Source organism: Chlorocebus sabaeus, chromosome 16 (assembly GCF_047675955.1).
Source record: "Chlorocebus sabaeus isolate Y175 chromosome 16, mChlSab1.0.hap1, whole genome shotgun sequence".
In the NCBI taxonomy this organism is placed as follows: Eukaryota; Metazoa; Chordata; class Mammalia; order Primates; family Cercopithecidae; genus Chlorocebus; species Chlorocebus sabaeus.
The window spans coordinates 78,416,482-78,436,015 of record NC_132919.1 but is presented as its reverse complement, the minus strand read 5'-3'; the positions used below and the strand labels follow the sequence as shown (position 1 = coordinate 78,436,015).

Below are 19,534 nucleotides of genomic sequence, written 5' to 3'. Positions count from 1 at the left end.
CGAACGTTCTCCATCTGTGCGTCTGTCTGCTTCTCGCTCCTTTGTGCCTCCCTCCCTGCCCTTGTTAAGGAACGGGATTTGAGCTGGGACATGCCACTCAGGGTGGAGGCCACATTCCCTTCCTCCCTGGATGAGGCTGGACCAGACATTGCCACAGGACAGGGGGGCGACGGGCGTGTGAGTCTAAGTCTGCCCCCCGGCCTGAGGTGCCTCATTCACTCCTCATGGCCTTCCCACCTGCTGGAATGTCGCCCCAGTGGCCAGCAGGAGCATCCACGGGGGATGGGAGCCTCCAAGACAGGAGTCGCCTGCACCCTGACACCTGGGGCCACTGCAGCCTGTGCTGCCTATGCTCACACATGCCCATTTGTAAAGCACCTGGATCATGGGTTCCCAACGAACCCGTGTTTCAATTAGCACACCTAACTACCTCCAGGGAGGAAGGCAAACCATTCAATGGAGTTTTTCTACACTGACCAAGCTGGTGTCTCCAGAGGGGTGTTGGCTGCATGCCCTCCGTATCTAGGCAGGTACCAAGCCTTTACAGCCAGGTACCAACATCTTCCTCATCTCCGGCTCAGCATAGAGGCTCCAAATTAAAGACGATTACCAAGCCTGGGTGGTTATCCCCTCCCTACATCTGCAACGTGGTAACATGGTGGAATGGACTGGCTTCTTGTTAAATTTTACTGTGTGCACAGTGACACACAGGGACACACAGTGACACACAGGGAAACACAGTGACACACAGTGACACACAGGGACAAACAGGGACACACGGATACACAGGGACACACAGGGATACACAGGGACACACAGGGACACACAGGGATACACAGGGACACACAGTGACACACAGGGACACACAGGGATACAGGGACACACACGGATACACAGGGACACACAGGGACACACAGTGACACACAGGGACACAAAGGGACACACAGGGATACACAGGGATACACAGGGAGATGCTGCTGCCCTCTGTGGAAGTCACTGTCATCAGAGATCTGACATCGCTGTCTCCAGAGCGTTGGCGGGATTCCGATGGACAGTGATAAAGTCATGCATCAAATTCATCACAAGCGGCAAGGACTGCTCACACCTAAGAAGGCCTGGGGTTCCCCAATCTTCCAGAAGCCTCCCTCCTGTCCAGACTAGTAAACTCACTCATGTTAAGGATCGTGGTGAGAGTGTTTAAGAGTTAGAATTAGACTTCGGATGTGAACACGCCTAGGACAGAGTGGAGGTGAAATTCTGCTACGACGGACTCCACAGAGTCAAATGCCTTATTGGAGTGGGGTTTTCTCAGGGCACATCGACTGAGGAATCAGTCTCCGCGGGGAATGGAGAGGAGGCAGTGCTGGGGCCTGGTCTCTGGGCAGTGCAAGTGCAAGTACATGACTCTCTGAAACGCGGGAAGGACGTGGAGCTAGTGCAAGCGAAGCCTCTGTGCTTGCCTCTCCTCCCTCCTAAGCTCCCTAATTGTGTAGCGGATTTGACACATCGGAACCACACACGGCTGTTACGGAATCCCCGCTGGGAAGCAAAGAGCTGCTTTAAAATGATGTTCCCTGCTGGGCGCGGTGGCGCAAACTGTAATCCCAGCACTTTGGAAGGCTGAGGTGGGCACACTGAGCTCAGGAGTTCAAGACCAGCTTGGGCAACATGGTGAAAACCCATCTCTAGAAAAAATACAAAACAATTAGCTGGCCGTGTGCCTGTAGCCCCAGCTACTTGGGGGTCTGACGTGGGAGGACTGCTTGAGCCTGGGAGGTTGAGGCTGCAGTGAGCTGAGATCACACCACTGCATTCCAGCATGGGTGACAGAGCGAGACCCTGCCTCCAAAAAAAAAAAAAAAAAAAAAGATGAAAATGATGCTCCCTGTCACGGTAAGCCTCTGGCATTCCCGAGGAGCAGTGCACCTGCGATCTCACCTCAACTACCAGACTCCTTTTGGAGGTAATGACGAAGCCACTGGACAGCAGTGGCCCGTGCAAGGTGGCTCAGTGCAGGGGCGCTGTGGCACGCAGCAGCCTCATGCCGTGAGGAGGCTGTGCACGAGCGGCTTCGGCAGAGCACCTGAAAGGGTCTTTTACAAACTGTCGGCACTCAGAACTGGGGGGTGGCCTACTACCGTTAAACTAATTCCGATACATTTTTTGCACATGTAATGAACAGATACAGGCTGACAAACCTCCATTTTTGGACATATGTTTTGGTGGCAGTGAGAGGAGAGGAAATGAGAGAACTGGGTGGAGCTGGGGTTGGGGCAGGGTGGGGTTGGCACTGGGCAGTGGCCAAGGTGGCAGGTCCACCTCAGTCAGGTTTATCCTCTAGAAACTGAGGCCGGTGGAGCTGCCCTGACTCCAGGAAACCAGGAAGACGCCACAGAACAGAGTAGCTGGCGGGGAGGATCTGTGCACCCCTTCAGCGTGGGATGTGCTGTCCCGGCTCCTGACCAGCCAGACCACATTTCCAGTCTTTCTTCTCCTATGAGGCTTAGGATCTTCTCCAAATCTAAAGCCCAATTTTTACGTTCAATTCCCTATCAAAGTTGGTTCATGATATAATTTTCAGCATTAAATGGAACTGACTAGTGTTTACTTTTGAGCTCCAGATTGATGCTGGCAGCCTTGTTGCTGAAAACCCTCTCCAGAGAACATGTGTGAAATGCAAGTGATTCTCCTGAAATTACATCATCATTGATTTCTGTACAGAGAACTCTTTAATATTACTTATTCCCAGCACAGAAAGAGAAGAAGCCACGATGTCAGACCTTGCAGAAAATACCCCCACCTGGAGAGGACCCTTGGACACGCACAGGAGGGGCTGAGGAAGAAGAGTGGGGGAAGCGTCCTGAGACTCAGCCGCAAGTCGCCCTGGACGCCGCCCTCCCCATGCACATGGCACTGCCATGTGTATGGGCCGCCCCCTACGCTGGGAGCCGAGGCACCGATGGCTTCACCTAAGCCTCTGACCCTAGGGGTTCATGGCCCAGCTTGGAGCAGGCAGGCTGCAGGCTGCTGTCTGGTGGGATGTGTCCGGTTGGGCTCGCGGAATGCTTTTTAATGCCACATTAGATATCAACATCGAATAATCAGATCATTAAAAATGAAAATATGAACTTTTGGCTACTCTATGACTGGCAACTGTGGGCCAAAACCGCCCCACACAGCCCTGGTTGGACTGAGCATAGCCCGAGTGCTGCCCTACCCATGCCCGTGCCCTCCTGGATGCCAGCCCGGTCTTCCTGCTGTCTGACAGCCCCCACGCCTGCCTCTTAGGCAACTCTACCAGTCATGTTTCTCCTCATGTAAAGAAGTATTCAATTATTTCTTCCGTGTGTCTCTAGTTCTGAATTTATGAACAATAATGCCTTAGCCATAAAGACTCTATTTTTAAAAATGGCTTTTAGTGCTTCGAAGGCTTAGAAAATCTACAGGCAGATTTTTAATTAGCCAAAGTAATATTTATCTATTTTTAGAATGGAGAACCATCACCCCAAGTGTACCACCCTGGCACAAACATCATTGATGTTTATTTGTAAATCTATTCAGTGTTTTATTGCTATGTGTACTACGTATTTTACCATAGATATTAACTATATTGCTGATGCAATTTGGTGTTCTGTTTCTCATTTAACATATCTTTTGCATAGTCATGAATAAAATGTTAAGACTGCTTCCATTTTCTTTTAAGTATCTAGATCTTAATTTACATTCCTATTCTGTTAGGTAGTAGAGTCATTCCCAAATTTTCCCTCTTAAAACCAATGTTCCGACACGTGGCTTGATTTGTCTTTGTCTTCCAGAACATCCCATCAGTCCCGTTCCTTGGTTTTTCCTTAGCGACCCGCTTCAGTTACGCTCCTGAGCCAGGTCACGGTTGGTTGTGGGGCAAAGGGGCCGGGCATTCAAAGGCAGGGCAGGCTGTGGGCAGGCAGGTGGGTGGCCACCGGGGCCAGCACTGTAAAGGCCGTAAAGCCAAGGCAGGGGTCAGGGGTCAGAGGCCTGAGGTCAGTGAGGTCCCAACCAAGGGCAGGCCCGAGCCAGGCAGGTCTTGGCCGGGCATCGAAGGGTGGGAGTCACCGAGATGACTCGGATCCCAGGACAGGGCTGCCAACTCCCCAGCAACTTCTCATGTCCAGCTGGAGGGAAAACCCCAGGGTTCTGTTCTGCAGGTGGGATGTGGCTGACTGCAGAATGCAAGGAACGCCACCAGCCACAGGGTTCTCATATGAGGCGCACGTCCTTCCTGAGACCTTGCACGGGCTCCTGCTCCCAGGAACATGACTACAGCAGGTCGCTAAGTGCCACTCCCTGCTCGTCTCTGCCTGATCAGACTCATTCAGACACCGGGGAAGCTTCCGCACGCTGACAACGATGCTGTGATCCGCCAGCACAGCGGCCATGTGTAACAAGAGGCGACAAGAGCTTTGCTCCCTGGTTAAATGCCACTTCTGCCTGGGTGCACTCCTGTCCCAGGGATCTGCCTGAAACAGAAGCTCATGCACATACATATCATGACTCAGCATGTACACCGCTGAGTCAGCATAGGGCAGGCTGGCGCTAGACGGCTGGAGCCACGGCCTGGCCCAGCCATGCGGGTCCTCACGCACCCCAGTTTCCCATCAGTAAAATGGGCATATTGACAGCAAAAACTGTAGCTTTATAGCAGCACCTGCTGTGAGAGGGAGATGGCCTAACAATTATAAAGCTTCAGAACACGCCCAACACGCAACAGGCGCTTAATCACCCTATTCTTACATGACCCCTGTGGTCACCTGCCATGACTGCTGTGCCTCAGGGGAGCCGTGGTCAGATCGCTCCCTAGGCTCTGCGACTTCACTCTCAACCTCTCCAAACCCCAGCATGGTTCACCAGCTGAGGTGGACAGGTTCGAGTGTGGCCCCAGGACTTCTGTCCCAGGTGTGGTCTCTCCCTGGGAGTGCAGGTGGGACCTGAGACTGCTTTCGATCAGCAGAATATGGCAAAGGTGACGGCTGCCGTGACCGTGTGTGGCACTAGGCAAGGCTGCAGCATCCGGCTCCTGTGCTGGCTCTGAGGGGTGGGAGGCCATGCTAAGGACCCCAGCTGGTAATATTAAATAGTTCTGTCAGACAGGAGAAAGACGGGGGACGCTGGGTGGTCTCAACTGCAAAGGCAGCCTTAACCTGGTGGGACGCTGCACAGAGAAACTGGCTGAGTCCCACAACAGGCACCAGACCTGGAGGCTGTGTGCTGTTCTGAGCTGCCGGGTCTGCAGGGGCACTGCTGTCACACAGCAGTAGATGGCCGGCACCCTCCCTAATGCTGTTTCCGCCTGCAAATTCTATTTTCCACGAGTGGCGCTGGAGGAACTCCTATTACTAAGCAGAGGGAGACGCGTCCATTGGAAGGGCCATGACTGGTATGTAATCTGTGAATTAGGTTTTCTTCTTTCAGCACAAATCAGCTTCAATTCGGCACAGCGGCTCCCCTGGGCGTTCGCATTCACTGCTTTGCCATGAAGCCTGGAGGCCAAGCCTGGCGTGAGTCACTCCCACTCACCTCTTCCTTCCCGCGGGCCGAGCGGCTGACTAAGACTCCCTTTGTGCTCACGTCAGTCGCCAGGGCAGGACGCAATGCATGCCCAAGGTGTGAGTTTCAAAAAGAAAAAGGGAAACATCCAAGCGTGTAAAGCTTCTTCTGCCGGTTGAGGGTGAAACCCCAAAGCCACCCTGGCCGTCGGCATCAGCGGGGTGAGTTCTAGCCGCATGGCTGGTGGAGCTCACAGGTGTGCCCACTGGTGACGGCACGGTGGCCCACTCTGAGCACCCCACAGGAGGAGCCCTGCCCTTCACCACTCCTGGCCTGGTTCTTCTTCTGTCTTCATCCCTGAGGTCCATCAAACCCAACCATGCGGACACAGTGACACCCAGCAGAAGGTTGCCAGGGACCAGGAGGAGGCCAGGGCAGTGCTTCCCTGCCCCAGCCTAGGAACTGAGGGGGTCGCTGCTGTGATTCTACATGAACAGAGTTCACTCCCCTGTACCTGGGCTGGCCTGGAGGCCCCGGCTGCTGGCAGTGGCGGCACCAGTGGCTGCTCCAGCGGCCGGGTGCTGCTGGCTGCTGTCTTCTAGGCCAGCCCGCAGTCACTGCCGCAGGCCTCAGCAGGGCGTGATGATACACAGCCGACCGGGAAGAGCCACTTTCCCGGATGAGGAGAGGAAACATGTCTCTTGCAAACAGGCTGTGCACTTGTGGCAGAGCTCCTCTGCGCTGCGCTTCCTCCTCTCTCAAGGGCCCCGTCGAAATGGGGCTGGCGGTAACAGCAGACCCAGGTAAGGCAGGTGAGATTTTCTCTTACAGCAAGACACTGTGAGGGAGGGGGCCAGGATCCCCTTCAGGTTGGGGGCACCACAGGGCAGGCGGCTCACGGCTGTCAGGCCCTCTTCTGGGTGGCCTATGTCTGACAACCAATGCAGAATGCAGGTGAGCCCACTCACCTCCCATCCCATCCTCAGAGCTCCCCAGGGCTGGTGGAGGTGAGCCTGACTTCTCTCTCCCCACCCCTCCACCGCTGACCCAGGGCTGGTCCACTCACGAGCAGTGTCGTGACACCAGCCTCCATCTCCGCTTGCTTCCCAAAGAGCCTGCCCCGCAACAACCAGGAGGATGCACCCAAAAGGGAAGCGGGAGGACGTAACCCCAAAACAACCAGGAGGATGCACCCAAAAGGGAAGCGGGAGGACGTAACCCCAAAACAACCAGGAGGATGCACCCAAAAGGGAAGCGGGAGGACGTAACCCCAAAACAACCAGGAGGATGCACCCAAAAGGGAAGCGGGAGGACGTAACCCCAAAACAACCAGGAGAATGCACCCAAAAGGGAAGCGGGAGGACATAACGCCGCAGGCCACGTATGGTGGGATGATGGACCACGCGGGCTGGAACACTAAAGACGCACATTAGCCCAAGCAGAGCCTCTGACACATTCAGGAAGGTCAGAACCAGGAGAGGAGAAAAATCCGAGTGTCCACAGTGACCGTCAGGAAAAGGGGCTTCAGGGCACCCATGTGATGCTGTCCCCAGGTTCTCTGGGCCTCTGTGGATTGCGATATCACCTCATGATTCTCTAGCACAACAAACAAGCACAGGCGAGGGCTGGCTCTGTGAGGCTCCAGGAAGCGGAGTCTGCAGAACAGCCAGCCTTTTTCTCGGGCAGGGAAGGGCAGCCCCAGCAGGGCTGGGAGAGGCTGCAGCTAGGCCTAGACGAGGACCTTCTGTAAAGCAGGACTGATACAAATGCCGGCACTCAGAAAGCTTCTGAGGGGCCAGTACTAGAAAGCAGTCTGTAGACGGAAGAGGTGGGATGTGGCTGCCCCATGCCAGCCTCGCCACGCGGCCTCTAGATGGAGGGGGCGATGTGGCTGCCCCACGCCAGCCTCGCCACGCGGCCTCTAGATGGAGAGGGGGGATGCGGCTGCCCCACGCCAGCCTCGCCACGCGGCCTCTAGATGGAGAGGGGGATGCGGCTGCCCCACGCCAGCCTCGCCACGCGGCCTCTAGATGGAGGGGGCGATGTGGCTGCCCCACGCCAGCCTCGCCACGCGGCCTCTAGATGGAGAGGTGGGATGTGGTTGTCCTGTGCCAGCCTCACCACACGGCCTCTAGACAGAGAGGTGGGATGTGGTTGTCCTGTGCTGGCCTCACCACGTGGCCTCTAAATGGCCTCGCCATGTGGCCTCTAAACGGAGAGGTGGGATGTAGCTGTCCCACACCGGCCTCGCCACGCGGCCTCTAGATGGAGGGGGCGATGTGGCTGCCCCACGCCAGCCTCGCCATGCGGCCTCTAAACGGAGAGGTGGGATGTAGCTGTCCCACACCAGCCTCGCCACGCGGCCTCTAGATGGAGGGGGCGATGTGGCTGCCCCACGCCAGCCTCGCCACGCGGCCTCTAGATGGAGAGGTGGGATGTGGTTGTACTGTGCTGGCCTCACCACGTGGCCTCTAAATGGCCTCGCCACGCGGCCTCTAGATGGAGAGGGGGGATGCGGCTGCCCCACGCCAGCCTCGCCACACGGCCTCTAGATGGAGAGGGGGGATGCGGCTGCCCCACGCCAGCCTCGCCACGCGGCCTCTAGATGGAGAGGTGGGATGCGGCTGTCCCATGCCAGCCTCGCCACGCGGCCTCTAGATGGAGAGGGGGGATGCGGCTGCCCCACACCGGCCTCGCCACACGGCCTCTAGATGGAGAGGGGGGATGCGGCTGCCCCACACCGGCCTCGCCACGCGGCCTCTAGATGGAGAGGGGGGATGCGGCTGTCCCACGCCAGCCTCGCCATGCGGCCTCTAGATGGAGAGGGGGGATGCGGCTGTCCCATGCCAGCCTCGCCACGCGGCCTCTAGATGGAGAGGGGGGATGCGGCTGTCCCACGCCAGCCTCGCCACGCGGCCTCTAGATGGAGAGGGGGGATGCGGCTGCCCCACACCGGCCTCGCCACACGGCCTCTAGATGGAGAGGGGGGATGCGGCTGTCCCACACCAGCCTCGCCACATGCCCCTCCCAGCACCCATCCTCGCCCGCTCACCCCTCCTGGCTGCTCTTTGTGCTCTGGCTCTGGTCTTTGAGCACGGACACCAATGTGATGCCACTGTCTTTAACTCTATGCAGCTAAGCAGTCAGACAGGTGCTTTTACATCTGGAGAAAACATACGCCAGAAGGAAAAAGGTTTCCATGGACTGATTCCTGGTAAGGGGAATCTGCAAGCCTGGAGACCCTGCCCAGCCCCACTCTGAGTGCTCAACCGGCTCCCAGCACTGAACTAGTTTTTGATCCAGGATCTGATGTGGCACTGACCCCTTCAGCTCTTTTTTTTTTCTTTTTCCTTCTCTTTCTAAAATAAATTTATTACAAAAACCTGTCTCAGAAGAAATAGAGACAGCATTTAAGGCCTTACTTTACTTAAAGGAATAAGGCCATTTTGAGAATATACTCTTTCAAAAATGCTCTATTTATTTTAAAAAATGTTTATTTTAAATATTTATTCTAAATATTGCAAAGGCTTTTCAAACAACTCTCTTTTACAGCTCTGTTATTCATGGATTCATGAAAAATAAATGTGTGGTGGTTTTATTTACACATTATTTAAATGGTGTACTTCAATTTTCTTTTCTCCTTATCAGGGTTCTCTATTTTATCTTACAGACTCTTAAGAAGGACACAGATCATGCATGCTTTAACTTTTTCTGTTTAAAGTCCAAGTGCTGTGCTGGGTATAATGTATTTTGATCTATCTCATATAAATGTTGACTATAAATATTAAAAATTAGATTATTTCTAACTTTTCTGGAGTGGGTGATGGGTAGTGAGTTTAGATTCCTTCTTGCTTCTCTGCAGTTCCAGTGTTGAGGGAAAGTGGTCACGTATACATTTAAAAAGAAAACACAAAACACTAGCTAAAGTCAACCTGGCCAGGAAAATATGCCATACAATAGCTTCTGAGGCTAGGAATACATTAATCGCTCTTTTAAAAATATTCATGTTGTTAGGGTTTCTCCCATTGATGAACAGAAATATTTTTCTTTGTTTTAATACCATTTTAGAATTTGCCCAAACCTGCTTCTGTTAGGGCAGCCACAGAACAGAAAGAAACCAAACGTCTTCAAATATAATGTCCAGACTAAAAACAAATCGCATCGCTGTTACTGTGACTGCCATTAGGAGTTGCATAAATAGCAGCTCAGCAATGGGACAGAACTATAATCAACACTCATAAAAGATTACACTTATGAGCGTGTGTGTATGTGTGAGAAATAAGCATAAAAACTAATTGATCGTGAGCCCAACAGTTTAATTCTCCAGGGCGATCTTGGATGCGCTTCATAAATTCAAGTCAGCAAGTTATTTTCTCACTACTGGTTTCTAAAAGGTCAGAAACTCTCTTGCAAAGTGCTGCCCCCCCGAATTGCAGAGCTGTGAGGTTTCAGCTGGCCGCTGCTCCCGTGCAGTCCTAAAAGGCCCTCCAAGCTTTCTGCCCTCCGAAGGAGACCCCCATTCCGCCGTGAGGAGATCTCTGGGAGCCCTGCATTTAGCTTCACTTGTTAATGCTACACGGGGCCCCCAAGTTAGATGTGGGGCCTCCCTGCCCAGCTCTGGGCAATTCCATGACATCACAGTGCTGCGAAGGGCAGGGGAGCACAGCACCCGGAGGATCCTGAAACACTCACCACATCGCATGCATGTACGTGGGCGGCAGACGCGGGCTGCTGACGGGAGTGCAGTTGTACGACCTCATAATCCTTTCCGCCAATAAAAAATTTCGAAACAGACTAGCCACCAGTAAGTCCTGTCTGAAGAGCTTTTGGAAGAGATCTGAGGAGAGATCAAAGATAAAAAGGAATCTTCAGTGACTTGTGTCTAGCATTTAAAGTCAAATACACAAATTCACTTCTATCAAAAATTGCTAAAAACAAGTTGGGACTAATATGCATATTTCCCATCAGCACCACACACTCATGCTGAAACACACACACATGCTTACACACACACACGTGCACGAATATACATGCATGCACACACGCATGTGCACACATGTACACAATGTATACAGATACACACCTATACAGATACATACACATGTACACACATGCACACAAATACACATGCACACATATGTAAACACACAAATACGCATATGCATACACACGTGTGTACACACACACGTACACGTGTACACACACACAGTGCACATATACATAATGTGAACAAACACCCAAAATCAACCAATCAACAAACAAAAAACACAAACAAGTCTTACAACAGCAATTCTGGTTTTCGGCCAACGTGAATAATGCCAGTGACTCTGAAGACAAGCCGCTGGTGCGCGGTAAAGGCTGTGCGAACGGTCAGGGCCAACGCTGACACGCAGTCTCTCCACACCACTGTTCTGAGGACCCGGCGTGCAGTAACTCACCCCCTCGCAGAAACCTCCTTAGGTGGTCTCATTCTACTTTTCAGCCCCTCCCACTGTCTTCCTCACTAGTGAGGCACTCATGGATCCTATCTGACTCCTCTCATGTCCAAGGGTCGGCTCCCCGCACACTCAAGGCCATAGCCTCCCTCCCCAAGGCCCGGCCCGCGCCTCACCCCGAGGGAGCACGTTCCACGCGATGGTGTCTGTGATGGCTGTGAAGATCCAGTTCAGCTCACCCAGGGGCGTCCTCCTGTCGTTCAGGCGGCCAGGGATCCTAGAAAACACCGGGCGTTCTCATGAGTGATGCCACAGCTCTGAGAGCAGGGAATGGAGGAGAGGTTGCAAGAAAAACGGGCGCAGGTGGCGAAGGGCTCTGAGCAGAGGGAGGAAGGGTCTGAACAGACCCTCGGCGCATGGCCGGAAGAATTAACCTCTCCATGAGCTCACAGCTCAGAGCTCAACCTCCATCTGCAGCTTTCCTCCCTCCCGCACACCTCCAAAACGACTGCTTCTTCCGGTGTCCCCAGACATACAGACCAAGCCCAGCTCGTCACACACATGGTTCCCATGGACCATGGACTGGACCCCAAGGGCAGTCCGTGGCACGTACTGAAAGCAGTCCACATCATGCTCTGCAGGTTTACATCTCAGCCAGCGAACGCTGTGGAAGCTCACCATCCACGCTGGGGGGAGTCTCGCCCACAAGGTCTACTTTGCCCCTGTGTATTCAACACGCAGCTGATACCCACGACAGGGATGTGAAGATGGGCAGTGTGCGCCCAGGTCCTGTCCTAAGGGAGCCGGGTCTGGGGGAAGGACAGGTAACAGGCAAATGAACAAGCACACGAGTGGTGCCAAGTGACGGCAGATGACGCAGAGACAAACATGACAGACAGTGGGCGGGGGATGAGGCTGCTGCTGTTTCGCACAGGGCAGGCGGCACCAAGGACCACTCCTCAGCCGGGAGGACAGAACCATGACTTTTGCAGCAACTTGGATGGAGCTGGAGGCCATTATTCTAAGTGAAGTAACTCAGAATGGAAAACCAAATGCCACGTGTTCAGAGCCATGAGCATGATTCCGCTATCGAGATTTAGCTGAACAGCAATTCCCACCGTAGGAACCATCTGATGGCACCGTCCTCATAGGAATAATATTCAAAGAGGCGATGCATCAGCGACACAGGGTAGCTGAGTTAAGTGAACTTCTTTTCTTAAATTGTTGTTGTTGGAGTCCTGTTGTGTTGCCCAGGCTGCTCTTGAACTCCTGGGCTCAAGGGATCCTCCCAGCTCACCCTTCCAAAGTGTTGGGATTACAGGTGTAAGCCACCATGCCCAGCCTAAGCGAGCTTCTTAATATAATTCTTCAACACATGCTCTTTCCTCCCACTAAATGCCTTTTCCTTTAGGAATAAAAAACGTCTTATTTCTTCAAAATAGGCTCAGCGATAGCATAAGAAAAATGAGAAATTGAGAAGTCGGTATAATATTCTGAAGCAGCACTGTGGCTCAAACAATGCAAGAAGTCTCAAAGATTTCCAAATTCAAGAAAAATTTTGACCTCCACAGGGGAGACCAGTTTGCCCAACATCAAGGTTTTGCAGTCAGGCTGCTGGCCAGGGCGGGGATGACTGAGAAGCACCTTCTGTGAGCCGTGTGGGGAGGGGAGGGAGGGCAGGCATCATGACGGATTCCCACCATTTAAAAGAAACCAGGGCCTGGAGGTGAACACACGGCACAAGGACAGCAGAGTCGTCTCAGCCCCTCTTCCTTCTCCCCAGCCTGCTCTCGCTTCAGAACAACCATGTCCACTGCGTGCAGGAGGAACGGCCAGGCTGCCTGCCCTCCGACCTCCGAGCAGGGGAGTGAGGAAAAGCAAAGGCGCCCGTCCACCCAACAACCTGCGACAGAGCTTGGCCCACGGAGGGATGTGAGGGTGGGGCGCACCTCCCAAAGAGAAGACATTTCCTTATGAAACGCAAGCAAATAGCCCGGGAACTCATTTTACCAGGTGGCTCATCTCAGCCCTCAAGCGCCAGTGCAAAGAGGGGTGGCTGCTCGGGACATGGCCCAGGGAAACAGCACAGAGAAGGGGCATGGGGGGCATCGTAGGGTGGACATGGCCAGTGCAAACAGGGGTGGCTGCCCGGGACATGGCCTGGGGAAACAGCCCGGAGAAGGGGCATGGGGGGCATTGTAGGGCGGACATGGAGCCCCAATACACTTGTGTCTTGGGTCCCTCATCTGCAGATGAGAAACACATATGCTGAAACCTTTTTAATGAAATTATTGACAAGATCGTCAATAACAATGTTCCGCAAAAACACTGCCTCTTTCAAGCTACGGGACTGCCACCGAGCGCCACTGCCCTCCTTACCAAAGCCGTGCAGAGGAGGGAGGGCACCCAGGCCACACGCCGAAGCTCTGTGGTCTAGGACCAGTAAACACACAAGTGGCCCAAGTGTACAAGGAAGGCGGGCACAGGAGGTGCTGATCTTGAGCATCCTGTCGTGGGTTCTCTCTTCTCTCTCAACGTATCTGGAGTTAGTCAAACTATGAGGGCAGAGGACCATCCCCAAACCTCAAGAAGAGAGGTGCCCAGGGCAGGGTGGGACCAACTGCAGAGCTCAGGTCCTCGCTGCATGGGGTTCAGACATGTTACCCTCCCAGCACGACTCTAACAACATGCCTGGAGCACTGTCAGCCCGGGAAGTGCCCAGAGTCTGCGTGTTCAGAGTCACACAGACACAAACGATTGACTGACTGATACGGCGTCACTCCAAGTCCACACTCTACATTACACGGCTGGTCTTTCTGATGTGCGGAGCCCCCATCGTAAGGCAGCTGGATGCGTCTGTCCCTGCCCTAAACAAAGACACTTCTATCCTGCATGAGTGTGCGCTGGCACTACCTTCTTTATCACGTGTAAAAGTCGGGAAAATCTACATAGCTCATTACATCAACTTCCAGGAACCAACCAAGCCTGAACCGGAAGCACGATGGGGACGGGGGATGCAGGGAGATGTGTGGCGCTGTGTCATCTGCCCTCGTGGAGCCCGAAATTCACTCCGAAACCGACAAGGGAGAAATGATTAAACAAACCATGCAACAACCACAACGCAGCAGCTACAAGCAATTAAATTGTTATGAACATTTCAATGATATGGGACAATGCTTTCTAACATTAAGAAGCAAGATAAATACTCTATCGTCACGATGACATCAAACATGTGCAAGAGAGACAATTGGAGGAAAAACCCTCAAAATGTGATCATGGGGATACTCTTGTCTTTATATCATCAACATTGACTGCAATGAGTGTGCCCACCTGAGTAACAGGGAATCGTCGAAACCCTGGCTCCTGCATCTCCTCATCCTGGGCCCTGGTGATGCCGGGGAGGGAGCCTATGGGTGCAGCACAGCTCAGGCAGCTGCGGGGGCCAGGACTGCATCTCGGAGGAAGGGCAGGGACCATCACAAGCACAGACAGACCATCTGCCCACAGGCTGTTTGCAAACCAGGACTGAACGCATCCCTAACGTGAGCCCAGGTATCCTGAATGGAGTGAGGCTCACAGAGCCCCTGCTGTTCTTGAGTCTGTGACCCCTGGTTAACAGAAAGCTGCATTCTGAGCAGCAAAGAGCTTCCCATGAGGTCACACCCCCAGCACTGTCACTGGATGGCCAAGCCGTCAAGATAAACAGAGGCCAGATAGCACCAGTGTGTACTTAGTTGTGTTTTTACAAATTGGTATCTTGTGATAATCACCAGCAGATAAATGCAAAGCTAGATTCCCCCAAAAGGGTCCTGAAAATCCCACTGCTCTCTTCCCTAAGCTCATCGTGAAACTAGACAGAGCCATCTGCCCGGCCAACTTCAGACAGACCCAGAAATCATTCAAGTAGATAAACCAACCATCCGGTGAGTGAAATCTGATGTGACTTCTTGATCCAGCAGACCTGGTCCTACCGGGGGTGACCATGTGGAACCGAGTTTTCACGTCACATAAAATTAAATCTTTACAGAAACAATTTGTTTCTGGTTTCCTTTCTGTGCCTGATCTAACTAATGCTGGGCCTCGCCCAACTTGGGAGGTCACTGGGATCATGACGGGACCAGAGAAGAAGCCTAGTGGCATGGGGTGTCCGCATCAGACCGTTTCATTCTAGAAGTTTCTTTAAACCCTCAAAGGGTTAATGATCAAGGTGGCTCTTTAAAAATTTAAATCCAGAGTGTTAATCAAGGACTTCTATGCGAAAACCGTAAAAAACCACAGTTCAGGAAAAGATCCCTGAACTGGGAGACAAGAAAACTCAAGCGCTGGTCCCAGCTGTGCTGTGGCTGGATGACTCGTGGCGCCGGTTACTCTGCTGAGTCAACACAGCTGACCTTGATGCAAAATGGCGACTAAAATAAAACAAATCACACTCCAACAACCGATGTGGCATGATGCCAGGGGTGGCCCCCTGACAGGGCCCACACCTCCTCAAACTCTCCTTCGCTGCCATCGCCAGGAGGGTTTATCTCCACCTCCCCCCACACTTCCCGGGCTCACCTGCGGCATTCAGTTTCTTGCCAGTATTTATCTTCCATACCCCAATATCCAGGCCATCATGGTGACTCCGGCCCCGCTAGACGCTGGCAGAACTTCAGCATCCATACCCCGTTTGTGCAACCACCGTAGAGTGCCAGGCCAGCTCCGAAATGCCAAGCAGGTGCCCTTCCCCTAAGGCCCCTTCTTCTTCCCTGACACCTCTGGCTGTCCCCACCACCACCCTCTGCTGGGAACTTGTCACTCAACAAGAATGACTGTGTCCCCGGCCCTCGTCTTTGATTGTCCACCAGCTGCCTGAGGGGTCACAACCTATCACAGTCACTCTCCCAGGGGTGCTCCCCCCTTCCCCCTCCTCCCTCCCCCCTTCCCCTTCCCCCTCTCCTGGACCTGCCCGGCTCCCTGTCATCTGCCCTGTCATCCTGCCTGCTCCCCACTTCCAGTACAAGGTGCCACCCACTCCTCGGGGCCCTGTCCCTCCCTGGGTCACCCACAGGTGCCCATCTGGCAGGTGCTCACCTCCCAGTCTCTCCTGGTTCCTGCTCTCACCCGGATTCTCAGGGGTGCCTTCAGCTCTGTCTGCACTCAGGAGCCACAACACATGATCCCTTCCCCATGGGGTGGCCGCCTCACTGTTGTCCCCAGCCCCATCCATGCGGAGGACAAGGACTAGGGGCAGTGAGGTCATCAGGACGTCTCCCCTGCCGACCCCCCCCGCCTTCCTCTTCCTTCACCTGCAGGCCTAAACTTGGCAGCCAGACGGACAGGGGCTTGAATTTGGCCAGAGACTGGCTCTGTGACCGTGGACTGGCTGCCTAGCCTCTCAGAGGCCTGGATTTTCCTCAGCATGGACATTACACTACCTCCACCAGCGCTGCCAGTCGGGCACTCATGCCATGCCTCCTGCTGTGTGGCTCGGCAGACCCAGGCCCCCAAGTCACCCACCTGCCAAGCCCACCAAGACTTCCTTCCCAGTGCCCTCGCCAGGCAAGTCTTATGTTCACATGCTTTTCAGACGGAGCAACTGAGGCTCTAGGAGGGTGTATCTTCCACTGGAGACAAGCGGCGGAAACCAGACCCAGGCCCTGCAGCCGCCTCGCAGGGACACGAGGACCAGGGATGGGCCGGGGAGACCGCTGGCTGCTGGGGTTCAACACACAGTGGCTGCTGGGGCCTTATGCCTGTCCACCCTGGGGAAAACCCATGTGGCCCTGAAGCTCGCACTGGATAAGCTCTCCGTGGGCCCCTGCAGGCTCCTCTTACCTGCCGTGCAAAAGCTGGATTCTGTCCTCGCCATCCTTCCCAGACACCTCCTGCCAAGCCCCTCACTCCAGGGGCCGCCCAGCCTTGCCTTTCCTCATTTGCTGAATCTGCGGATCCTGACCGTCTCTCCCCTGGCACCCTGCTCCTCCCTTAGTGACGTCTGGGAGCACTGCATCGCCAGCTCTTTCCACACCCCGGCCTGTGCTCCAGCAGCGGCCTGCTCCTTCCAGGTCTCACCACAAGGCGCTTTCCTTCACCCTCGACTTGCCTGGCATCGCAGCTCAAGTGTAACATGTAAAATCAAGCACAATGTCATCATCTCCACTGCTGGTCCCCACTCCAACAGTCCCTGTGGATTCGCTTTTCACTGAGGCTTGAAACCCCAGAGGCCCCAGGCCCTCGGCCGCTCTCTGTCCCTGCAGTGGGGCTAGCCAGGCTTCCCACCTCCAGATGCCGCTTCCCACCTCCTCTGCAGCACCCGGCAGCCAGGCCCACGAGGCGTCCAGAAAGCATTCTCGGGCCAGGCCCTTCTGCTCTGGCTCACACTACGCAGGCTGATGGCTCTTAACACACAGCTGGGTCCCCAAACCAACAAGGTTCGCCATTGATCATTGCAGTGGTTTTCCATTACTTTTTAGCCACTCAAACAAAATCTTATGCAGGACAAAGGAAAGCAAAACCCCTCTGGCTGGAGGAGTGAGGGCCAAGAGCCCAGGAGCTCTCTGACTGCCTGCATAGAAGCTGCGTCCACGCCCCTCGGGTCTCGAGAATTGCTCCGTGGAAGCCGTCTCACCAGCCAGGAGGGTGCTCTGCATGTGATGGACTGTCCAGCTCTGAGTGACAGGGCATGTGGAAGCCACCCCACCAGCCAGGAGGGTCCCTGCACGGGACAGACTGTCTAGCACAGGATGACAGCTGAGATCCTCCTCTCAATTTCTTTGGTGCTCAACTAATCCCTTACTTTTTCTTTTTCTTTTATTACCCACCATTGTTCCACTGTTAATTTTCTGTGTAGCTAAATTCCCGTGGACAATGACTTGCTTTCCTCGGCATAAATCAATCTCACAGTTCCCGGCAGCTCGTTAAAGCACATCGTGTGATTTCCACAGTCCACAGGCCTGGGCCACGTCACTTCCTCACTTAGAAAACAGCTGCTCGCACTGATGCCGATGGCTGTCTGCTGCCTGTCGACATGGGCTGGGTCCTTGGCGGGAAAAAGTGTGGTGCAGGCACAGCCCCAGCTGGTATGCACAGGGGCTGGTCCAGTGTTCAGATGAGGCCTTGCTCTGTTCTGGGTGGCCCTGTAGCACAGCGGAGCTACAGAGACTGGCCACCTGCGAGTTGGACTGGCAGCTCTCTCTCCAAGAGGCCTGCAGAGGCTGGGCCACCTGTGAGTTGGAGCAACAGCTCTCTCCATGGGGCCGGCAGAGCCTGGGCCAAGTGTACATCAGGTCCATCTTCTGTCCTGGCCTCTGACAGGTGTTACTTCCAACAAACCTTGTGCACCCCTAGCTGCCTAGTGTCTGCTCCCCAGCACAGCCATGCGGCCAATGTGGTGGAGGCTAACTCAAGTGTGTTTACCTTCCTTGTGCTATTTTCTGTTTTTCCCCATCTTTCTATTTTACCGAATACGTTGCTTTCCAGCCATGTCAGACTTGTCAGTCTCAAACATCCTGTGTGCTCTGCTCAGACCACCCTCCTGTCTTCTTGGCTTAGGGGACACCTATGAATCCTTTATCATTTGGCTCAAGTCCTGCCTCCTCTCAGGACACTCCGCTGGGGCCTCTCCCACCCCAGCCCAGGGGGCCCCCGCTGGCGGCTGTGGCTTTGATGCCTGCCCAGAGGACTGTGAATGTCTCTGCCGTAAGAGACGCTGCAGTCCAGGCTGTGTCTAAGCTGAGGCTTGCAGCTCTCTGAAAGTGAGGACTAAATTCTTTCTTCATCTCGCTGTTACGATGCTTAGCATGAAGCGTCGGATACAGAACAGGTGCCGCATACATACTCGATGAGCCAACGGGTGAGTCCCCACTGAATGATTGTCAGGCTGTACACAAACAAAACGTCAAATGAAAAACTACGGCTTCCAAGAAATAGGACAAACTCACTAAAAATACTCACACGATGATAAAAAAGAAAACAAGATAATACAAATCATCCCCAATTGCATCATCTAAGAGGCTCGTGAAACACTCTGGTGGCCATTCCCCTAGATTATCTCTTTGTGCACAAAATCAAAAACATACCCAAGAATACACTTAGACAAAAGTCTGGAAGGGTGTACACAAAGCGTTAATAATGATTATCCTGGCATGCTGGAGAAAATGCATGATTTTAATTCTTTTTGCTTATGTGTACTTAAAAATCTATCCTGAAAACATACAACTTACATATTAAAGAAAAAAAACCTTTCCCCCCTTTTTTTAAATAAGAAGGAGGCTATAGCAAGTTTCCTGAAAAGGGAAGATATTTCAAAACTGTCTTACGAAAAAAAAATTTTTTTGAGATGAGGTCTCACTCTGTCACCCAGGTTGGAGTGCAGAGGCTCGATCTCAGCTCACTGCAACTTCCACCTCCCAGCCTCAAGTGATCCTCCCACCTCAGCCTCCCAAGTAGCTGGGACAACAGGCACACGCCACCACACCTAGCTAATTTTTTGTATTTTTGGTAGAGATGGGGTTTTACCATGTTGCCCAGACTGGTCTCAAACTCCTGAGCTCAGGTGATCTACCCGCCTCGGCCTCCCAAACTGCTGGGATTAC

General features: G+C 53.7%; 1 protein-coding gene across 2 annotated transcripts in view; it reads right to left on the bottom strand.

The window, feature by feature from the left end:
- RPTOR (regulatory associated protein of MTOR complex 1) overlaps positions 1-19,534 on the bottom strand; it is a 411,638-nt gene that overhangs the window by 127,365 nt on the left and 264,739 nt on the right. For both annotated transcript variants that reach the window (XM_008013198.3, XM_073005477.1), the window contains exons 8-9: positions 11,135-11,235; positions 10,216-10,360 (exon numbers count right to left, since the gene is read on the bottom strand). In XM_008013198.3, the coding sequence (XP_008011389.1) occupies positions 10,216-10,360; positions 11,135-11,235 (246 nt within the window). The remainder of the gene's footprint in view (positions 1-10,215; positions 10,361-11,134; positions 11,236-19,534) is intronic.